The 21440-nt window shown below is 45.8% G+C and overlaps 1 protein-coding gene across 3 annotated transcripts in view; it reads right to left on the bottom strand.

Annotated features, from left to right (window-relative positions):
- LOC140731939 (SLAM family member 5-like) overlaps positions 1-21440 on the bottom strand; it is a 460463-nt gene that overhangs the window by 23896 nt on the left and 415127 nt on the right. For 2 of the 3 annotated variants that reach the window (XM_073053941.1, XM_073053940.1), the window contains exon 3: positions 7726-8013. In XM_073053941.1, coding sequence (XP_072910042.1) covers positions 7726-8013 — 288 coding nt within the window. Of the gene's footprint in view, positions 1-7725; positions 8014-18451; positions 18773-21440 lie in introns of all 3 variants that reach the window. The other variant, XM_073053939.1, reaches the window with a different exon arrangement.

The following is a 21440-nucleotide window of genomic DNA, read 5'->3' as shown; positions in this document are numbered from 1 at the left end:
TTTTGATAGTCTGCTGCACCAGCAAGCCAACCTTTTGTAGTTCATGCACAAACACTCCCAAGTCCCTCTGCACAGCAGCATACTGCAATTTTTACCATTTAAATAATAATCTGCTCTTTTATTTTTCCTTCCAAAGTGGATGACCTCACATCTCCCAACATTGTACTCCATCTGCCAGATCCTTGCCCACTCACTTAACCTATCTATATCTCTCTGCAAACTCTCCGTATCTTCTGCACAATTTGCTTTTCCACTCAATCTAGTATCTTCAGCAAACTTAGATACACTACACCTGGTCCCCTCTTTCAGATTGTTAATGTATATCGTGAACAGTTGTGGGCCCAGCACTGACCCCTGCGGTACACCACTCACCACTGATTGCCAACTGGAGTAACACCCATATATTCCAACTCCCTGCTTTCTATTTCTGCTTTCTCCTCTATCCATGCTAATACACCAACCCAACTCTATGCTCCTTATCTTATGGATAAGTCTTTTATGTGGCACCTTATTGAACGCCTTCTGGAAATCCATTCCCCTCTATCCACTGCACTCATTATATCCTCAAAGAACTTCCATAAGTTTGTCAAATAGGACCTGCTTTTGCTATTTCTTATTTAATGATAGCTTCAAGCATTTTCCCAACTGCAGATATAACCATATAACAATTACAGCATGGAAACAGGCCATCTCGGCCTTTCTAGTCCATGCCGAACACTTACTCTCACCTAGTCCCACTGACCCGCACTCAGCCCATCACCCTCCATTCTTTTCCTGTCCAAATACCTATCCAATTTTACTTTAAATGACAATATCAAACCTGTCTTCTACTGGAAGCTCATTCCACACAGCTGCCACTCTCTGAGTAAAGAAGTTCCCCCTCGCGTTACCCCTAAACTTTTACTCCCTAGCTCTCAACTCATGTCCTCTTGTTTGAATCTCCCCTACTCTCAATGGAAAAAGCATACCTACGTCAGCTCTATCTATCTATCTATCCCCCACATAATTTTAAGTACCTCTATCAAGTCGCCCCTCGACCTTCTATGCTCCAGAGGATAAAGACCTAACTTGTTCAACCATTCTCTGTAACTTAGGTACAGAAACCTAGGTAACATTCAAGTAAATCTTCTCTGTACTCTCTCTATTTTGTTGACATCTTTCCTATAATTCGGTGACAAGAACTGTACACAATACTCCAAACTTGGCCTTAATAATGCCTTGTACAACTTCAACATTACATCCCAACTCCTAAAATCAATGCTCTGATTTATAAAGGCCAGCATACAAAAAGCTTTCTTCACCACCCTATCCACATGAGATTCCAACTTCAGGGAACTATGCACCATTATGCACTTTGTTCTACTGCATTCTTCAATGCCCTACCATTTAACCATGTATGCCCTATTTTGATTAGTCCTACCAAAATGTAGCACCTCACACTTACCAGCATTAAACTCCATCTGCCACCTTTCAGCCCACTCTTCTAACTGACCTAAATCTCTGTAAGCTTTGAAAACCTATTTCATTATCCACTACGCCACCTACCTTAGTATCATCTGCATACTTACTAATCAAATTTACCCCCCCATCATCCAGATCATTAATGTATATGACAAACAACATTGGACCCTGAGGCACACCACTAGTCACTGGCCTCCAACCTGACAAACAGTTATCCACCACTACTCTCTGGCATCTCCCATCCAGCCACTGTTGAATCCATTTTACTACTTCAATATTAATACCTAACAATTGAACCTTCCTAACTAACTTTCCGTGTGGAACCTTGTCAAAGGCCTTACTGAAGTCCATATAGACAACATCCACTGCCTTACCCTTGTCAACTTTCCTAGTAACCTCTTCAAAAACTTCAATAAGATTTGTCAAACATGTCCTTCCACGCATAAATCCATGTTGACTGTTCCTAATCAGACCCTGTCTATCCAGATAGTTATACATACCATCGCTAAGATTACTTTCCATTAATTTACCCACCACTAATGTCAAACTTACAGGCCGATAATTGCTAGGTTTACTCTTAGAACTATTTTTTTAACAATGGAACAACATGGCAACATGAGCAATATGCCAATCCTCCGGCACCATCCCCATTTCTAATGACATTTGAAATATTTCTGTTAGAGCCACTGCTATTTCTACACTAACTTCCCTCAAGGTCCTAGGGAATATCCTGTCAGGATCCAGAGACTTATCCACTTTTATATTCTTTAAAAGCGATAGTACTTCCCCTTCTTTAATCATTATAGTTTCCATAACTACCCTACTTGTTTCCCTTACCTTACACAATTCAATATTCTCCTTAGTGAATATCAAAGAAAAGAAATTGTTCAAAATTTGTACCATCTCTTTTGGTTGCAGACATAGCTGTCCACTCTGATTTTATTGGTCCACTCTGAGGGACCAATTATATCCCTCACTATCCTTTTGCTATTAATATAACTGTAGAAACCCTTTGGATTTATTTTCACCTTATTTGCCAAAGCAACCTCGTATCTTCTTTTAGCTTTTCTAATTTCTTTCTTAAGATTCTTTTTACATTCTTTATCTTCCTCAAGCACCTCATTTACTCCATGCTGCCTATATTTCTTGTAGATCTCTCTCTATTTCTGAACCAAGTTTCCAATATCCCTTGAAAATCATGGCTCTCTCAAACTTTTAACCTTTCCTTTCAACCTAACAGAAACATAAAGATTCTGTACCCTCAAAATTTCATCTTTAAATGACCTCCATTTCTCTATTACATTCTTCCCATAAAACAAATTGTCCCAATCCACTCCTTCTAAATCCTTTCACATCTTCTCAAAGTTACCCTTTCTCCAATCAAAAATCTCAACCTTGGGTCCAGTCCTTTCCTTCTCCATAATTATATTGAAACTAATGGCATTGTGATCACTGGACCAGAAATGCTCCACAACACATACCTCTGTCACCTGACCTATCTCATTCCCTAACAGGAGATCCAACACTGCCCCTTCTCTAGTTGGTACCTCTATGTATTGCTGCAAAAATTATCCTGCACACATTTTACCAACTCCAAACCATCCAGCACTTTTACAGTATGGGCTTCCCAGTCTATGCGTGGAAAATTAAAATCTCCCACAATCACAACCCTGTGCTTACTACAAATATCTGCTATCTCCTTACAAATTTGCTCCTCCAGTTCTCACTCCCCATTAGGTGGTCTATTATACACCCCTATAAGTGTTACTACACCTTTCCCATTCCTCAATTCCACCCAAATAGTCTCCCTAGACGAGCCCTCTAATCTATCCTGCAGAGCACCGCTGTAATATTTTCTCTGACAAGTAATGCAACACCTCCCCCTGTTGTCCCTCCTATTCTATCACACCTGAAGCAACGAAATCTAGGTATCAATCCATGCTCTAAGCTCATCCACCTTTCTTACAATGCTCCTAGCATTAAACTAAATGCATTTAAGAAATTCTCCACCTCTTACTCTGTTTATCACTAACAGTGCAAACAACTTTACTATCTTCTTTTTCTTCCTTCTCCCATACATCTGTTCCTACACTTTGGTTCCCCTCCTCCCTTGTATCAAGTTTAAACCTCTCTAGCTAACCTACCTGCAAAAATATTTATCCCCCTCCAGTTCAGATGTAAACCGTCCTGCCAGAACAGGTCCCACCTTCCCTGGAAAACAGCACAATTATCTATAAATCTGTAGCCCTCCCTCCTGCACCATGTCTTCAGCCACGTGTTGATCTGTGCTATCTTACTATTTCTAAACCCACCTTCACATGGCACTGGTAGCAATCCTGAGATTGCTATCCTTGAGTCCTGTCCTTTAACTTGGTGCCTAACTCCTGAAACTCACCTTTCAGGTCCTCCTCACTCTTTCTACCCACGTCATTGGTCCCTACATGGACCACGACATCCGGCAGCTCACCCTCCCTCTTGAGAATACTGAAAACTCGATCTGAGATATCGCGGACCTTGGCACCAGGGAAGCAACTGACCATCCGGGATTCTCGATCTCTTCCACAGAACCTCTTATCTGTCCCCCTAACTATCGCATCCCCTATCACTACTGCTCTCCTCTTTTCTCTCCTTCCCTTCTGAGCTGAGGGTCCAGTCTTGGTGCCAGAGATGCCACCACAACAACTTGTCCCTGGTAGGTCATCCTCACCAACAGTATCCAAAACGGTATTCTTATTATTGATGGGAACGGCCACAGGGGTGCTCTGCTCATTCTGTCTAATCCCCTTCCCTCTCCTGACAGTCACCCAGCTACCTGTCTCCTGCGACTTCCTAACTGGAAGACCACAATCTGTGCAAATTAGTGATAATATCTCAACCTCGCTGGCGATCAACACTGGTGCATCTCAGGGCATGTCCTAGGTACGGAGGCCCTTTTCTCACTGTTACCATCAGGGAGGAGATACAGAAGACTGAAGGCTCAAACTCAGTGATTCAGGAACAGTTTTTTCCCTTCTGCCATCAGATTCCTAAATGGACATTGAACCCTTGAACACTAACTCTTTTTTTTTTGTTTTTATATTATTTATGTTTTTGCACTCTTCAATATACATATACTTACTGTAATGGACTTATTTATTTTTCTTTCTATATTTGTCATGTATTGTAGTGTACTGCTGCCACAAAGTTAACAAATTTCACGATATATGTTGGTGATATTAAACCTAATTCCAACCTTATAGAAGGGGAGGGGTGTGAAATTACTGGAAGTTAGAGAAATCGATCTTCATGCGATTCTCTGACAGAATATCAGGAGTTGCTCTCCAACCTGAGAGAGCTCGCATCGTGACAGTCAAGGAGGCCAATGGTCGAACTGTCAGAACGGAAATGGAATGTGGATTTGAAAGGGTGGCCTCCAGGGAATCTTGCCTTTTGTGGCAGATAGAGCAAAGGTGCGACACAAAGCAGTCCCCAGTCTACATCGTGTCTCACTGATGTAGAGGAGGCTGCACGAGGAGCGCTGGATAGAGCAGATGAGCCCATCAGACTCACAGGTGAGGTGTCATCTCACCTGAAAGGAATGTTTGGGGCCCTGAAGGGTGATGCCCTTGTTCTGCTTGCAGGGACAAGTGCAATGAAGCTGATCATTGGGGAAGGGCAAGTGGACCAGGTACCCTCAGAGAGATCCATCCCTGTGGAAAACAGAGAGTGAAGGGAGGAAGGATGTGCCTTGTGGTAGGATCCTGTTGAGCATGGTGGAAGCTATGGAGAATGATCTGCTGTACATGGCGGCCCATGGAGTGTAGGGAAGGATAAGGGGAGCTCTATCCCTGATATGGTGGTGGGAAGATAGACTGAGGTGGATAACAGGGAAATGAAGAAGATGTGAGTGAGGGCAACATCGATGGTGGAGGAAGGGAAACACTGTTCTTTGAAGAAAGAGGACATTTCAGATGGTCCAGAATGGAAGGCCTCTTCATAAGAACAGATGTGGCAGAGATGGAGGAACTGAGAAAGGGGAAGAGTCAGGATTCCTGGAAGATTAGGTTCTCTGTATTTGTGTATGTGTATGTGTTCTGCATCATAATGACGCCATGCTTGGACGATCATGTGGTGTGGGTGAAGCTCACCCCGCTATGCATGTGGATAGGATGCAGCTCATTGTTTCTTTCACATATAACTGGTGGAGGACAGCTGATTCTCATTTATCTCATCTAACTGAGAACTTATCTGGGTCCCACTCTGACAAATTGATAGGAGGTAGTTTTTGAAAGTCACCAGCCATGAGGGTTTTAGACATGACTGTTCCAAGTGTTTTCCGATAAGGATGGAGCACTGGTTGTAAACCAACTGGTGACTTCCATGCCATGATCACCTTGCTCCAACCCCACGTCTCTCCCGCCAAGATCCAGAAGCAGATGGTGGATTTTCTGTGTGGCAAGGATTTCTGGTATGGTTCCGAGACTCCTGATTGAGGAGAGTGGTCAGTCACGGGTGTGCTTCTAAAACCAGGTGGCAGCTCTCTGTCTCTGGACCATGTAGATCCCTGTATGTTGAGCATCTTCCCAGAGTGTAGTTACTCCTGATGCATTTCTTCCCCCAGGAATAGGGCTGAGGGGCTCCTTTCTCAGCTGTGTTACTTTATGACGCCAGGCCCTCAGGACAACACGTGGTTCCCAGTGGCGAGCACCTGTTTCCCTGTTAAAGCTGCCTGCCTATCACTGGAATCAGGGAATCCCTACCTCCAGGTACTGCGACTTGACAGGGAAGGAGTGAAATGCTTGAAGAGCGAAGCTGCACAGCACCAAGTCTTCTAGTGGATGATTTCAGTTTCCATGTCACCTCGTGATAAGAGATTTCTACATATTTCTACAGATATACTGTGGAGACATTCTAACAAGTTGCATCACCATCTGGTATGAAGGATCATTGCAAAGCATTGGGAAAAGCTGCAGAGGGTTGCAATCTCAGCCAGCTCAATCATGGGCACCAGACTCCTGAGTATTGAGGACACCTTCAAAAGGTGACGGTTCAACAAAGGAGACATCCATCGTTAAGGATCCTCATTGCCCAGGACTGGCTCTAATCTCATCGCTGCCATCAATGAAGACATTTTAGGAACACCTTCCACCATCAGCTTTCTGAATGGACGGTGAACCAACTCATGAACATTGCCACACTATTTGTTTTGCTCGCTTTTTGCACTACTTGTTTAATTTTCTTAATGTATTTTATATTCTATATATAAATGATACACAAGTGTCTTACTGTGACTTAGTACTTGACTGCACTGCGACCACAAAACAACATATGCCAGTCATATTAAACCTGATTCTGATTCCAATAAGGGGTCTCATGACCATTGTCTGCTCCCAACTGGACAGACTCCCATTTTCCAGGAATTGCTTCTTGGCCTGAGAGTCCTCAGAGACAGTCTTACACAATTATGGGCTGCTTCTTGCAAATGCCTTGTATCCACACAGAGGCATTTCCTGTACACCCTAACTGTTCACCGTCGTCTCCCCATCTCTGGCCATTGTTCTGTGTCCTGGATATAGCTATATGGGACCTGCGGTGGGGTGTATGCTGGTGGAAGCAGTGCTGTGCAGTAGAATTTTAATTTTATATTCACCTGTGGACTCGTGGGTCCCTGTCCTGTCATAGCCTGGATGAATATGTGTTCCGCGTACAAGAAGGTGTGTCTCAATTCAGTATTTGATGTTTGCCTGGACTTAGTCCCTGAACAATGTGTGACCAGGTGAGAAGGGAGTGAGACTTCCTCATCATTCTGTCCATGAGCAAGGTGGCCATTCACCATTCACCCATCGAAAGCTCCACCTGAACCCACAGCCTGCCCATCATCCGAGGATATATCCATTCATGGACATTAAATTAGAAGAAGTAAGCGTTGTCTGCTGGTGATTCTCAAGGAGCAGTGGGCTCCACAAAGCTGGGTCCATCCTGGCCATGGGACAAATGCTTTAATCAAGCTTTGCTTAAAATAAGTGGGGAAAATATTGGGTACAGAATAAACCCCTCTCTCCAGTGATCTGTCAAACACTGCCAAGATACAAGTCAGATCTAGAGTAAAGCTCTTCTTTGCTGTCCCACCACACACTCTCAGTTACAAGGTTAGATTCAAAGTGAAGCTCTCTGTACACTGTCCCACCTAACGCTTCCAAGACACGGGCTCGATACAGACTGAAGCTCCCTCTGCAGGGAAACAACACCCTCAGAATAACCTGGGTTCTTTACTCTGACACTCACCATATGTGTCTGATTTGCAGATGTCCTTCAGCTGGATCTCTGCCATTTCATTACTGATGGGGTTCCTGGCCTCACATTTGTACACAATGTCCTCGACCTCTGCAGTGTGATGAACCTCTAGCATATTTCCGAGTACCCGGATGTGCCGGGTGCTGTCATTTACCAAAGCTTCTCCATTCCTCCACCACGTGAAGCTGGTGGAGTCACCTGAGGTCACGGTGCAGGTCAAGGTGAAGTTGCAGCTCCCAGTGATGTTCTCAGCTGTGATGTTTGCTCCTGACACAAGCTCTGGGGTTGGGACAGAGAAATGCAAGATAAGTGATTTGTGGACCCTTCGATCACCAACTTCCCCATCCCATGCTGAACAGTCCCAAGTGAACATAAAGCTGATCCCATCTCATATCCCCCCCGCCCGTTTAACACTTCACTCATCTTCCGTTCAGCCAGTTGCTGCTAGAAGAAGTTCCCACATGTGCTGTGCCCTCTTTCCCAAAAATTGCCCAGGCTCATCCATATGCACTCTGTTATATCTTGTTTACGGCTCTGTATGCTGGGAATTCTCTCAGTTCCATGTCTTTTGTCACTCCTGTGAGTGGTCCTGAATCTGGATCAAGAGCAGTAACCATGGGACTGTGACTGGCACAGAGCTAGACTGGAACTGTGTGCAGTGTTTCAGAGTGAACCTGACACTGGAGATCCTGGGTCACACACCTCCTCCCCCATTCATCAGCTCACAGACCAGGGCCGTGGGGATGTTAATTCCCATCTCACATTCTGAGAAGGGAAACGAGGCAGAGTGGGGAGTAGGATGCAGTGATGGGCAGTAATTTGGGATGACAGATTCAGCCTGCACTCAAGGGCAGCGTTCCAAGTACAGCTGCAGCTTTGCAGTGCTGGAGACCGAGGTTCAATCCTGATCTTGGCTGGTGTCGGTGTGGAATTTGTATGTTCTCTGTGGAACGGCTTTGGTTTCCCCCAGGAGCTTTGGTTTCCTTCACATGTCAAAGTCATTAGGGTAGGGAAGCTAATTAGACATTGGACATACATTGCCACTGGTCTGTCTAGGGCAGGTTGATGAGAATGTGGGAGCAATTAAAAATGGAACTAGTGCAGGATTAGTGTGAATGCACGATGTTCAGCGTGCATCAAGGGCTTAATGGCTTTTTGTGTTCTGATCATGGGCTAGAGCGCTTTTCCTGTTCCGTATATCTGACAGGCTCTTCCTGCTTCGTATTTTTAAAGGGCTTTTCCTGTTCTGTATATCTACAGGGCTTTTCCTGTTCCGTATATCAAAAAGACTTTCTCTGTTTATGCATGGGAGGGCAGGGAGCTGGGGGGACTTTTGGGTTCTAACATTTAACAGTCTTTGGGGCATTCCTCTGTTTTCATGGATGGTTGCGATGAAAAAGATTTGGAGCAAGGATGTGAGTGAACGGCTGATTATTCGGAGCGAAGGGAGTTCTTTACTACTCGGGGTAAAAGAGAGGTGAGACTGTGCAGGCACATGACGTCAGCCAGCAGTGCGCGAAAGGTTTAAAAAGAAGACCGCCGTATCCAGCGGGCAGTGGAGTAAGATGCAGCAGAGTGACAGGGCTTTGGCGGTAATGGGACGAGGTGAGGTAGGTTTACCTGTGCTAATTGAGGAAAGGAAGTAGTACGTGTGTGAGGCCAGTTTTCTGTGCTCAGTGTCGGATGTGGGGGGTTCCTAGAGTCTCCTAACCTCCCAGACAGCCATATCTTCACCTGATGTGTCAAGCTGCAACTTCCCTAACTCCGAGTTAGGGAACTGGAGAGGCAGCTCGATGAACTTCAACTAGTCAGGAGAGCAATGAAGTGATAGAAAGGAGTTATAGGCAGGTTGTCACACCAGGGCGATGGGAGATGGACAAGTGGGTCACATTCAGGAGGGGGAAGGGGAAGAGCTAGGTACGAGAGAGTTCTCCCGTGGATGTACCCCTTGACAATAAGTACTCCTGTTTGAGTACTGTTGGGGGGGACAGCCTACCTGGGGGAAGTGGCTGTGGCCAGGCTTCTGGCACAGAGTCTGGCCCTGTGGCTGCAAAGGGTAGGGAAGGGAAGAAGAAGGCAGGAGTGATAGCAGGTTCCATAGTTAGGGGGTCAGACAGGCAATTCTGTGGACGCAGGAAAGAAACTCGGATGGTAGCTTGCCTCCCAGGTGCCAGGGTCCGGGATGTTTCAGATTGCGTCCATGATATCCTGCGGTGGAATGGAGAACAGCCAGAGGCCATGGTAAATATTGGTACCAATGACATCGGTAGGAAAAGGGAAGAGGTCTTGAAAAAAGACTACAGCAGTTAGGAAGGAAGTTAAGAAGCAGGACCACAAAGGTAGTAATCTCAGGATTACTGCCTGTCCCACTCGACAGTGAGAATAGGAACAGCATGAGGTGGAGGATAAATGTGTGAGTGAGGGATTGGAGCAGGGGGCAGGGATTCAGATTTCTGGATCATGGAACCTCTTTTGAGGCAGGTGTGACCTGTACAAAAAGGACAGGTTGCATTTGAATCCGGGGGGGACCAATATCCTGGGGTAAGGTTTGCTAAGGCTACTGGGGAGAGTTTAAACTAGAATTGTTGGGGGCTGGGAACCGAACTGAAGAGACTGGGAAAGAGGAGGTTGATTCACAAATAGAGAAAGCTTGTAGACGGTGTGAGAGGGAGGATAGGCAGGTGATAGAGAAGGGACACGCTCAGACCGAAGGTTTGAGATGTGTCTATTTTCACACAAGGAGTTCGTGGAGTTTTTGGTGTGTTCAGGAAGGTTTCTTGACACAATATGTGGATAAGCCTACAAGAGGAGAGACTGTACTTAATTTGGTATTGGGAAATGAACCTGGTCAGGTGTCAGATCTCTCAGTGGGAGAGCATTTTGGAGATAGTGATCATAATTCTGTCTCCTTTACAATAGCATTAGAGTGAGATAGAAACAGACAAGTTAGAAAATTGTTTAATTGGAGTAAGGGGAATTATGAGGCTATCAGGCAGGAAATTGGAGGCTTAAATTGGAAACAGATGTTCTCAGGGAAAAGTACGGAAGAAATGTGACAAATATTCAGGGGATATTTGTGTGGTGTTCTGTATAGGTACGTTCCAATGAGACAGGGAAGTTATGGTAGGGTACAGGAACTCTGGTGTACAAAGGCTGTAATAAATCTAGTCAAGAAAAAAAGAAAAGCTAACAAAAGGTTCAGAGAGCTAGGTAATGTTAGAGATCTAGAAGATTATAAGGCTAATAGGAAGGAGCTTAAGAAGGAAATTAAGAGAGCCAGAAGGGGCCATGAGAAGGCCTTGGTGGGCAGGATTAAGGAAAACCCCAAGGCATTCTACAAGTATGAGAAGAGCAAGAGGATAAGACATGAAAGAATAGGACCTATCAAGTGTGACAGTGGGAAAGTGTGTATGGAACCGGAGGAAATAGCAGAGGTACTTAATGAATACTTTGCTTCAGTATTCACTGTGAAAAAGGATCTTGGTGATTGTAGTGATGACTTTCAGCAGACTGAAAAGCTTGAGCATGAAAATATTAAGAAAGAGGATGTGCTGGATCTTTTGGAAAGCATCAAGTTGGATAAGTCACCGGGACCGGATGAGATGTACCCCAGGCTACTGTGGGAAGCAAGGGAGGAGATTGCTCAGCCTCTTGTGATGATCTTTGCATCATCAATGGGGATAGGAGAGTTTCCAGAGGATTGGAAATGTTGTTCCTTTATTCAAGAAACAGAGTAAAGATAGCCCAGGAAATTATAGACCAGTGAGTCTTATGTAGTCAGCATGGCTTTGTCAAGGGCAGGTCGTGCCTTACAAGCCTGATTGAACTTTTTGAGGATGTGACTAAAAACATTGATGAAGGAAGAGTAGTAGATGTAGTGTATATAGATCTTAGCAAGGCATTTGATAAGGTACCCCATGCAAGGTTTATTGAGAAAGTAAAGAGGCATGGGATCCAAGGGGACATTGCTTTGTGGATCCAGAACTGTTTTGCCCACAGAAGGCAAAGAGTGGTTGTAGACGGGTCATATTCTGCATGGAGGGCAGTTACCAGTGGGGTGCCTCAGTGATCTGTTCTGGGACCCTTACTCTTTGTGATTTTTGACCTGGATGAGGAAGTGGAGGGATAGTTTAGTTAGTTTGCTTTTGACACAAAGGTTGGAGGTGTTGTAAATAGTGTGGAGGGCTGTCAGAGGTTACAGCGGGCATTGATAGGATGCAAAACTGGGCTGAGAAGTGGCAGATGGAGTTCAACCCAGATAAGTGTTAAGTGGTAGGTCAAATATGATGGCAGAATATAGTATTAATGGTAAGAATCTTGGCAGTGTGGAAGATCAGTGGGATTATGGGGTCCCAGTCCATAGCACGCTCAAAGCAGCTGAGCAGGTTGACTCTGTGGTTAAGAAGGTGTAGGTGTAGATGAAGGTATTGGCCTTCATCGATCCTGGAATTGAATTTGGGAGCCAAGAGGTAATGGTGCAGCTATATAGGACCCTGGTCAGACCCCATTTGGAGTACTGTACTCAGTTCTGGTTGCCTCACTACAGGAAGGATGTGGAAGCCATAGAAAGGGTGCAGAGGAGATTTACAAGGATGTTGCCTGGATTGGGGAGCATGCTTTATGAGAATAGGTTGAGTGAACTCAGCATTTTCTGCTTGGAGGGACGGAGGACGAGAGGTGACCTGATAGAAGTGTATAAGATGATGAGAAGCATTGATTGTGTGGATAGTCAGAGGCTTTTTTCCCAGGGCTGAAATGGTTACCACAGGAGGAAACACAAGGAAATCTGCAGATGCTGGAAATTCAAACAAAAACACACACAAAATGCTGGTGGAACTCAGCAGGCCAGGTAGCATCTCATTTCTGCATACCTTGACACTGTCTTATCCCCCCTTGTTCAATCTCTTCCCACCTATGTTCTTGACACTTCTCATGCTTTGAATTTTTTCAATGATTTTAAGTTCCCTGGCCCCCACCATCTTATTTTCACCATGGACGTCCAGTCCCTATATACCTCCATCCCCAAACGAGATGGTTTCGAAGCTCTTCGCTTTTTTGGGGGTTCCAGACCTAACCAATTCCCCTCTACCACCACTCTCCTCTGTCTAGCGGAATTAGTTCTTACTCTCAATAATTTCTCCTTTGGCTCCTCCCACTTCCTCCAAACCAAGGGTGTAGCCATGGGCACCCGTATGGGTCCCAGTTATGCCTGTCTTTTTATTGGCTTTGTGGAACAGTCCATGTTCCAAGTCTATACCGGTATCCATCCCCCTCTTTTCCTTCGCTACATCGACAACTGCATTGGCACTGCCTCTTGCACACGTGCTGAGCTCGTCAACTTCATTAACTTTGCCTCCAACTTTCACCCTGCCCTCAAATTTACCTGGTCCATTTCTGACACCTCCCTCCCCTTTCTTGATCTTTCTGTCTCCATCTCTGGAGACGGCCTATCTACTGATATCTACTATAAGCCTACAGACTCTCACAGCTACCTGGACTATTCCTCTTCCCACCCTGTCTCTTGCAAAAAGGCTATCCCCTTCTCACAATTCCTCCATCTCCACCGCATCTGCTCTCAGGATGAGGCTTTTCATTCCAGGATGAAGGAGATGTCTTCCTTTTTTAAACAAAGGGGCTTCCCTTCGTCCACCATCAACTCTGCTCTCAAACGCATCTCTCCCATCTCCCGCACATCTGCCCTCACCCCATCCACCCACCACCCCACTCGGGATAGGGTTCCCCTTGTCCTTACCTACCACCCCACCAGCCTCCAGGTCCAACGTATAATTCTCCGTAACTTCCACCACCTCCAATGGGATCCCACTCCAAACACATTTTTCCCTCCCCCCCTTTCTGCTTTTCACAGCGATCCTGTGATTATGTGACTCCCTTGTCCACTCGTCCCCCCCAATCCCTTCCCACCAATCTCCCTCCCGGCACTTATCCTTGTAAATGGAACAAGTGCTACACCTGCCCTTACACTTCCTCCCTCACCCCCATTCAGGGCCCCAGACAGTCCTTCCAGGTGAGGCGACACTTCACCTGTGAGTCGGCTGGTGTGGTATACTGCGTCCGGTGCTCCCGGTGTGGCCTTTTATATATTGGTGAGACCCGACGCAGACTGAGAGACCATTTCGCTGAACACCTACTCTCGGTCCGCCAGAAAAAACAGGATCTCCCAGTGGCCAGAAATTTTAATTCCACGTCCCATTCCCATTCTGATATGTCTATCCATGGCCTCCTCTATTGTCAAAATGAATCCAAACTCAGGTTGGAGGAACAACACCTTATATACCGGCTGGGTAGCCTCCAACCTGATGGCATGAACATTGACTTCTCTAACTTCTGTTAATGCCCCTCCTCCCCTTCTTACCCCATCCCTGACATATTTAGTTGTTTGCCTGTTCTCCATCTCCCTCTGGTGCTCCCTCCCCCTCCTTTCTTTCTCCTGAGGCCTCTCGTCCCATGATCCTTTCCCTTCTCCAGCTCTGTATCACTTTTGCCAATCACCTTTCCAGCTCTTAGCTTCAACCCACCCCCTCCGGTCTTCTCCTATCATTTCGCATTTCCCCCTCCTCCCTCTACTTTCAAATCTCTTACTATCTTTCCTTTCGGTTAGTCCTGACGAAGGGTCTCGGCCCGAAACGTCGACAGTGCTTCTCCCTATAGATGCTGCTTGGCCTGCTGTGTTCCACCAGCATTTTATGTGTGTTGTTGTTACCACAAGAGGACACAGGTTTAAGGTGCTGGTTTAAGGAAGTAGGTACGGAGAAGATGTCAGGAGTAAATTTTTTACTCAGAGTGTTGAGTGCGTGGAATGGGCTGCTGTCAAGGGTGGTGGAGGCGGATACAATAGGGTCTTTTAAGGGACTTTTAGATATGTACATGGAGCTTAGTAAAATAGAGAGATATAGGTAAGCCTAGTAATTTCTGAGGTAGGAACATGTTCGGCACAACTTTGTGGGCTGAAGGGCTTGTATTGTGCTGTAGGTTTTCTGTGTTATTTTCAGGATGTATATTGTATACATTTCTCTGACATTAAACGTACCTTTGAAACCTTTGATCTTACTTGGCTGGACCACCCATAGTATGTGCCTATAGGTTTTGCCTGTATTGGTTTAGAATCAGGAAATAATTCATAAAGCAGAATACGGACGTTCAACCAGTCCCAGCTGTGGCAGTTGGGATGGATCTGTCTAGCACTGTTCACTCTGAGCTACGGGGGTGCACGGCTGCACAGTGGCTGAAATACTCCCCACACGTAGCCTATGTTGATGCGTTAACTGGAATTGGACACAGCTAGAAAAGCTTTTGGGGACCCTGCAGCTCGTGCTCGTGTTCCCAGTATTATTTGTGTACTATTTCATTTGCACAGTTTATCCTCTTTTGCCCTCTGGATGTTTGTTGTTCTTTGTTCTGTGTCTTTTTGTAGATTTTTGTAATTCTTTGTTTCCCAGTGGTTCACCCACAAACACAATGAATCTCCCGGTAGTGTAGCGGTTTGTGAGATGCTAATGCTCAGGGCGATGGAGTTCAGTGTCCAATCCCAATGTTCTTCATTCTCCCCATGACCGAGTGGGTTTCCTCCAGGTGCTCCAGTTTACTCCCACAGTCCAAAGACGTACCAGTTAGGGTGCTGATCGGTGATTGTAAATTCTCCTGTGATCAGGATCATATTAAATCTGTGGGTGCTGGGGCGGTGCGGATAATCAGAATCAGACTTTAATCGCCAAGTACCTATGCACATACAAGGAATTTACTTCCAGCAGATGTTGTCTCTCTGCTCATAACAATAATAATGATAAATATAAATGAAAATATAGATTATACATACAGGTAGTGCAATCCAAGTAATAGTTAGCCGACAGTTAACTGGCAGTTAACTGTTCAGCAAAGTGACCGCAGTAGGGAAAAAACTTCTCCAGTGCCTATTAGTCTTAGTCTGGAGGGATCTGAAGCGCCTACCAGACGGAAGCAGATCAAACAGTCCGTGCGCAGGATGGGAGGAGTCCTTTATGATGTTCCCCGCCCTCTTCTTCAACCTGGAAGAGTACAGGTCCACAACAGAGGGCAGGGAGGCTCCAATGATGCGCTCGGCAGTCCTCACTGTGCGCTGTAGTCTGGTTCTATCCTGCTTGGTGGCGGCTCCAAACCACACAATGATGGAGGTGCACAGGACAGACTCAATGACTGCAGTGTAGAACTGCAGCAGCAATTCCTGAGGCAGACCGTATTTCCTCAAGAGCCGCAGGAAATACATCCACTGCTGGGCCTTCTTCAGGATGGAGCTGATGTTCTGCTCCCACTTCAGATCCTGAGAGATGGTGGTTCCCAGGAACCTGAAGTTCTCCACGGTGGACACAGGGCTGCTGAGGACTGTGAGGGGAGACATAGCGGACTGTATCTCTAAGTGAGTACAAATGTGAAAGATCTTCTTTGTTGTACTCTGTTTCATTATACCCTACAACTAATAAAATCAGAAGAATGCGAATTATCAATTGTCTAGGTATTCATAGTATGCACATTACAGAGAAATTTAATGTGCTGTGAAGTTTCCAGGCTGTTTAAAGTTTTCCTGCTCATAACAATGGTGGGTCCGCGCAGTTGTAAAAAATGTTTGCGTGAATGCTGATATCCAGCTTGATCCCAGCTTCCTACCATGGCTCCATCCCTGCAGGTCACAGCGTCTCAATTCACCTGTGTGTTGTTTCAATATGGTAGGGTATCTGCCTTCTCACCCTACCCATCAACAAGTCCCAGAAGTCCTGGCCCTCTTTGAGAAACCCCTTGCTTCTGTCTCCTCCACCACCACAAATTCGTGCTTTGTGTCAACCCGACTGTCCAGGAAAACAGGTCCTCGTGAGTTTGTATTCAATCCTCTGTTTGGTAGTAAGAGTGTAATCTTAAACGCACAGATGCTGGAAATCCAGAGCAACACACACAAAATGCTGGAGAACTCTGCAGGTCAGGCAGCATCTATGGAGAGGAAGCCTTCCTCAGGACTGGATAGGAAAGGGAAAGAAGCTGGGATAGAAAGGTGGAGGTGAGTGGGGTTCAAGAAGAGGTCAGCAAACAGGCTGTCTCCAGAGATCAAGGAAGGGGAGAGAGAGGTCAGAAATAGACAAAGTCAATCTCAGGGTGGGAGTTGGAGGCAAAGTTGACAAACTCCCCCTATCTTCTTCTCCCTTCCTTTCCAATCCTGATGAGGGGGTCTCGGCCCAGAACGTTGACTCTTTTTCCTCTCCATAGATGTTGCCTGACCTGCTGAGTTCATCCAACATTTTGTGTTCGTTGCTCTGGGAGCAAAATCTTCCTGCTCTTACATTCTTTTCCTTAACTGATAAATAACATTCTGTTTGCCTGTTTAATCCCCAGTGGTCTGAGTTTTAAAGGTGTGTGGACACACAGACTGATGTTCTGTTGAATCTCCACTCTGTGTATGGCAGCAGCTCAATGCATAAAATCCATGGTCAAGGGATCAAGTTGTTCAGACCAAAGATCAGAATGGGAAAGAAATGTGATCTTTGACTGCGGAATGATGGTTGATGGGGTGTTTTGAGTATCTCCAAAACTGCTGATTTCCAGGATTTTCATGCACAACAGTCTCATGTTTACAGAGAAGGGTGTGTAAACCAAAAAATAAATTAATGACCAACAGATCTGTGAGCAAAAGTGCCTTGTTAGTGAGAGCAGTCAGAGGAGAATGGCCAGACTTGACTTTGAAGTGGACGAGCTCCAGCAGGAGAACCCCACACCCTGCGGGTTCCACTCCCCTATCTAATAAAGAGGGCACTGACTCTACTTTTACATGACTATCAGTGTCCTCAACTCTCCAACACTCTCCATGGGCAGAAACTCTTCAGAATAGAGAATGACATCTGTGGGGGTGAGCGATGGCAAATGGAGCTGAGGTGTAGTGGGGCCGAGGCAGTGCAGGGCTGGGGGAGATTATGAAGTGCACCGGGACAGGGTGTACACAGTACATTGAGCGAGGTGGAGATCACTTTACTAGGTACACTTGTACACCTGCTCCTTCATGTAAATGTCTAATCAGACAATCCTGTGACTACAGAAAGTTGTAAACTCAACCATCGTGGGCACTAGCCTCCCCAGCACTGAGCAGAACTTCAAAAAGTGGCATCTACCATTAAGTACCCCACCACCCAGGACAGGCCCACTTCTCATTGCCTCCATCAGGGAAGAGGTACAGGAGCCTGAAGTCACACACTCATCATTTCAGGAAAAGCTTCTTCCCCTCCGCCATCAGATTTCTGAATGGACAATGAACCCATACACTCGACCTCACTACATTTTCCTTTCATTTATCTCTGTTTTGACTGTTTATTTAATTTTATATATATTCCTTATTGTTAATTGGAGTGTTTTTATCATGTACTGCTGCCTCAAAACACTAAATTTTATAACGTACGCCAGTGATATTGAACCTGATTCTGATTCTGGTTCTGTTCTAATTATACGGGTTTGTATCACACTCCTCCCTGTGTGCTGTTTCTCCAGGCTCGGGGCCACAGGATCACCCTGCACAGCCACTGGCCTCATCTCCAGGGATGCAGTGGGTGTGTTCCCCCAGCCCTGCACTGTCTCAGCCCCACTACACTGGGACCATGAGACCAAATGTGGACACAGGCAGACAGTGGGTCACGCATGATCTGCCCTCACCCATTAATCCAGGACCCTACACAGAGGTTTTACTCACCGTACACCTTAAGCTGGATACGCTCTTTGCGTTCATCTCCTGAATCTCCTGCTGTAACAATGACCTCATATTCAGCAGCATCTTCTTTCCTTAGATGACTGATTTCCAGGCTGAATTTTCCAGAATGAAGAGTTATTCGGTTGTTGTAAGTGGTATTAAAGTATTTAATCGATCCTTCCAAGTAACGTGCTATCTTTGTGCTGGGTGATGACCTTTTCCACACAACCTCGTCCACGTCCTGTCTGACTGGGATCGAAGGAAACAAGGAAACCGAGTGTCCCAGGGCTCCATTGACGACGGCAGGGGAAGCTCCAGTCCTGGCTGAGGAGACAAGAGGAGGCAGTCAGAATGTGAGCTCAGTGACCAGAGGAGGAATCAGAGCTTGCAGAATCACAGACACAGCGGCAGGCCATGCGGCCCATTGTCTGGCTTCTGGCCCACGAGTGATCAGCCCCACAGTTCCTCCATCACACAGTGAGCTCATGGGGAAACAGAGTGAAGATTCTCTGCAGCCGGGCCTGAGAAATGAAGTCATGGAGGCAGAGAGATGGCAAAGGAACTTGGTCAAGCGAATGGTATTGGTGGAGAAGGTAGAAGCATTTGAGGAGTTTGAACAAAAGAGGAATAGAGCAACACTCTTACAGTTCAGGGCATTGGAGTTCAGAATCAACTCTGGCATCCTGTGTAAGCAAGTTTGTCCATTCTTACTGTGAGTCCTCCCACTGCCCAGAGACATACCGGTTCGCAGGTCAAATGCTCTTGTAAATTGTCCTGCAGTTAAGCTCGGAATAAGTAGTTGGGTAGCTCGTCTGGCTGTAAGGACCTGTCCAAGTCGTATCTCTAAGCCAATAAATAAATTATATGGGTAAATGGGAGAGGGTGTGAGCCATGTGGAGGAAGGGATTTCTGAAAATGATGAAAGACATAAACGGTGAGGTGGAGAATCGAATACGAGAGAGCCTGAGGTTGGCAGCTTTAGAATAGAGATGGACATTAGAAACGGTTTAAATCAGTGATGAGGTTGCTTCTGTCACATCAGTCGTGATGTAGGCCTTGGTACAATTAATGAAATTAAAGTCATATGCAAAGTGGTCATTCAGTAATCTGGGAACTTTAACAGGGAAAATTACGAACATCTCATTCTGTACTGTATAAAAGGAGGAACTGCTTAATTGGAATCCAGGATGCCCTGATTGTGAGGCAGACTCCCCGTGATATATTTTATAAATAAAGTGGGTTTGATCCCTATCTTCACGGAGTCCAATATCAAAATAGTTAGTTCAGCTAACAGCAGGAATTAAAAGCACAAGGAAGTCTGTGGGCACAGGGAACCCAAAGCAACACAAACAGAGTGCTGGTGTGACTCAGCAGCTCAGGCAGCGTCTGCACAAATGAATAGAGAGTCAAAGTTTTGGACCAAGACACTACTTCAGGACTGAGAGGGAAGGGGGAAGGTGCCAGAATAAAAAGGTAAGGGGAGGGAAAAGAGGCTAGCTGAGAGGTGGTAGGTGAAGCCAGGTGGGTGGGAAAGGTCAAGCGCTGGAGAAGAAGGAATCTGACCGAAGGAGAGTAGACCAACGAAGTGAGACTGCCTGGAAGTGCAGATAATTCTCACTACAAAACACTGTCTGCTGTTGTCTAAGTTTAGTACACTGGAGTATTAGATAATTCTGTTTATCTCTGAGAAAAAAGGAGTGAATAAACCTTTATAACTTGCATTTGTGGAGTACCGTAGGGACATTGTTTCTACCCCAGTCTACCCACAGTCATATCAGTGTGGGGTATTACAGGGACATTGTTTCTACCCCAGTCTACCCACAGTCATATCAGTGTGGGGTATTACAGGGACATTGTTTCCACCCCAGTCTACCCACAGTTATATCAGTGTGGGGTATTACAGGGACATTGTTTCTACCCCAGTCTACCCACAGTCATATCAGTGTGGGGTATTACAGGGACAATATTTCTACCCCAGACTACCCACAGTTATATCAGTGTGGGGTATTGCAGGGACAATGTTTCTACCCCAGTCTACCCACAGTCATATCAGTGTGGGGTATTACAGGGACATTGTTTCTACCCCAGTCTACCCACAGTCATATCAGTGTGGGGTATTACAGGGACATTGTTTCTACCCCAGTCTACCCACAGTTATATCAGTGTGGGGTATTACAGGGACATTGTTTCTACCCCAGTCTACCCACAGTCATATCAGTGTGGGGTATTACAGGGACATTGTTTCTACCCCAGTCTACCCACAGTCATATCAGTGTGGGGTATTACAGGGACAATGTTTCTACCCCAGTCTACCCACAGTTATATCAGTGTGAGGTATTGCAGGGACAATATTTCTACCCCAGACTACCCACAGTTATATCAGTGTGGGGTATTACAGGGACATTGTTTAAACCCCAGTCTACCCACAGTCATATCAGTGTGGGGTATTACAGGGACATTGTTTCTACCCCAGTCTACCCACAGTTATATCAGTGTGGGGTATTGCAGGGACAATGATTCTACCCCAGTCTACCCACAGTTATATCAGTGTGGGGTATTGCAGGGACAATATTTCTACCCCAGACTACCCACAGTTATATCAGTGTGGGGTATTGCAGGGACATTGTTTCTACCCCAGACTACCCACAGTTATATCAGTGTGGGGTATTGCAGGGACATTGTTTCTACCCCAGACTACCCACAGTTATATCAGTGTGGGGTATTGCAGGGACAATGTTTCTACCCCAGACTACCACAGTTATATCAGTGTGGGGTATTACAGGGACATTGTTTCTACCCCAGTCTAACCACAGTCATATCAGTATGGAGTACCGTAGGGACATTGTTTCTATCCCAGACTACCCACAGTTATATCAGTGTGGAGTACCGTAGGGACATTGTTTCTACCCCAGTCTACCCACAGTCATATCAGTGTGGGGTATTACAGGGACATTGTTTCTACCCCAGACTACCCACAGTTATATCAGTGTGG

This window comes from Hemitrygon akajei, chromosome 8 (genome assembly GCF_048418815.1).
Source record: "Hemitrygon akajei chromosome 8, sHemAka1.3, whole genome shotgun sequence".
In the NCBI taxonomy this organism is placed as follows: domain Eukaryota; kingdom Metazoa; phylum Chordata; class Chondrichthyes; order Myliobatiformes; family Dasyatidae; genus Hemitrygon; species Hemitrygon akajei.
Note: the sequence above shows the minus strand (reverse complement) of the source record. Positions and strands in the feature narration are given on the sequence as shown.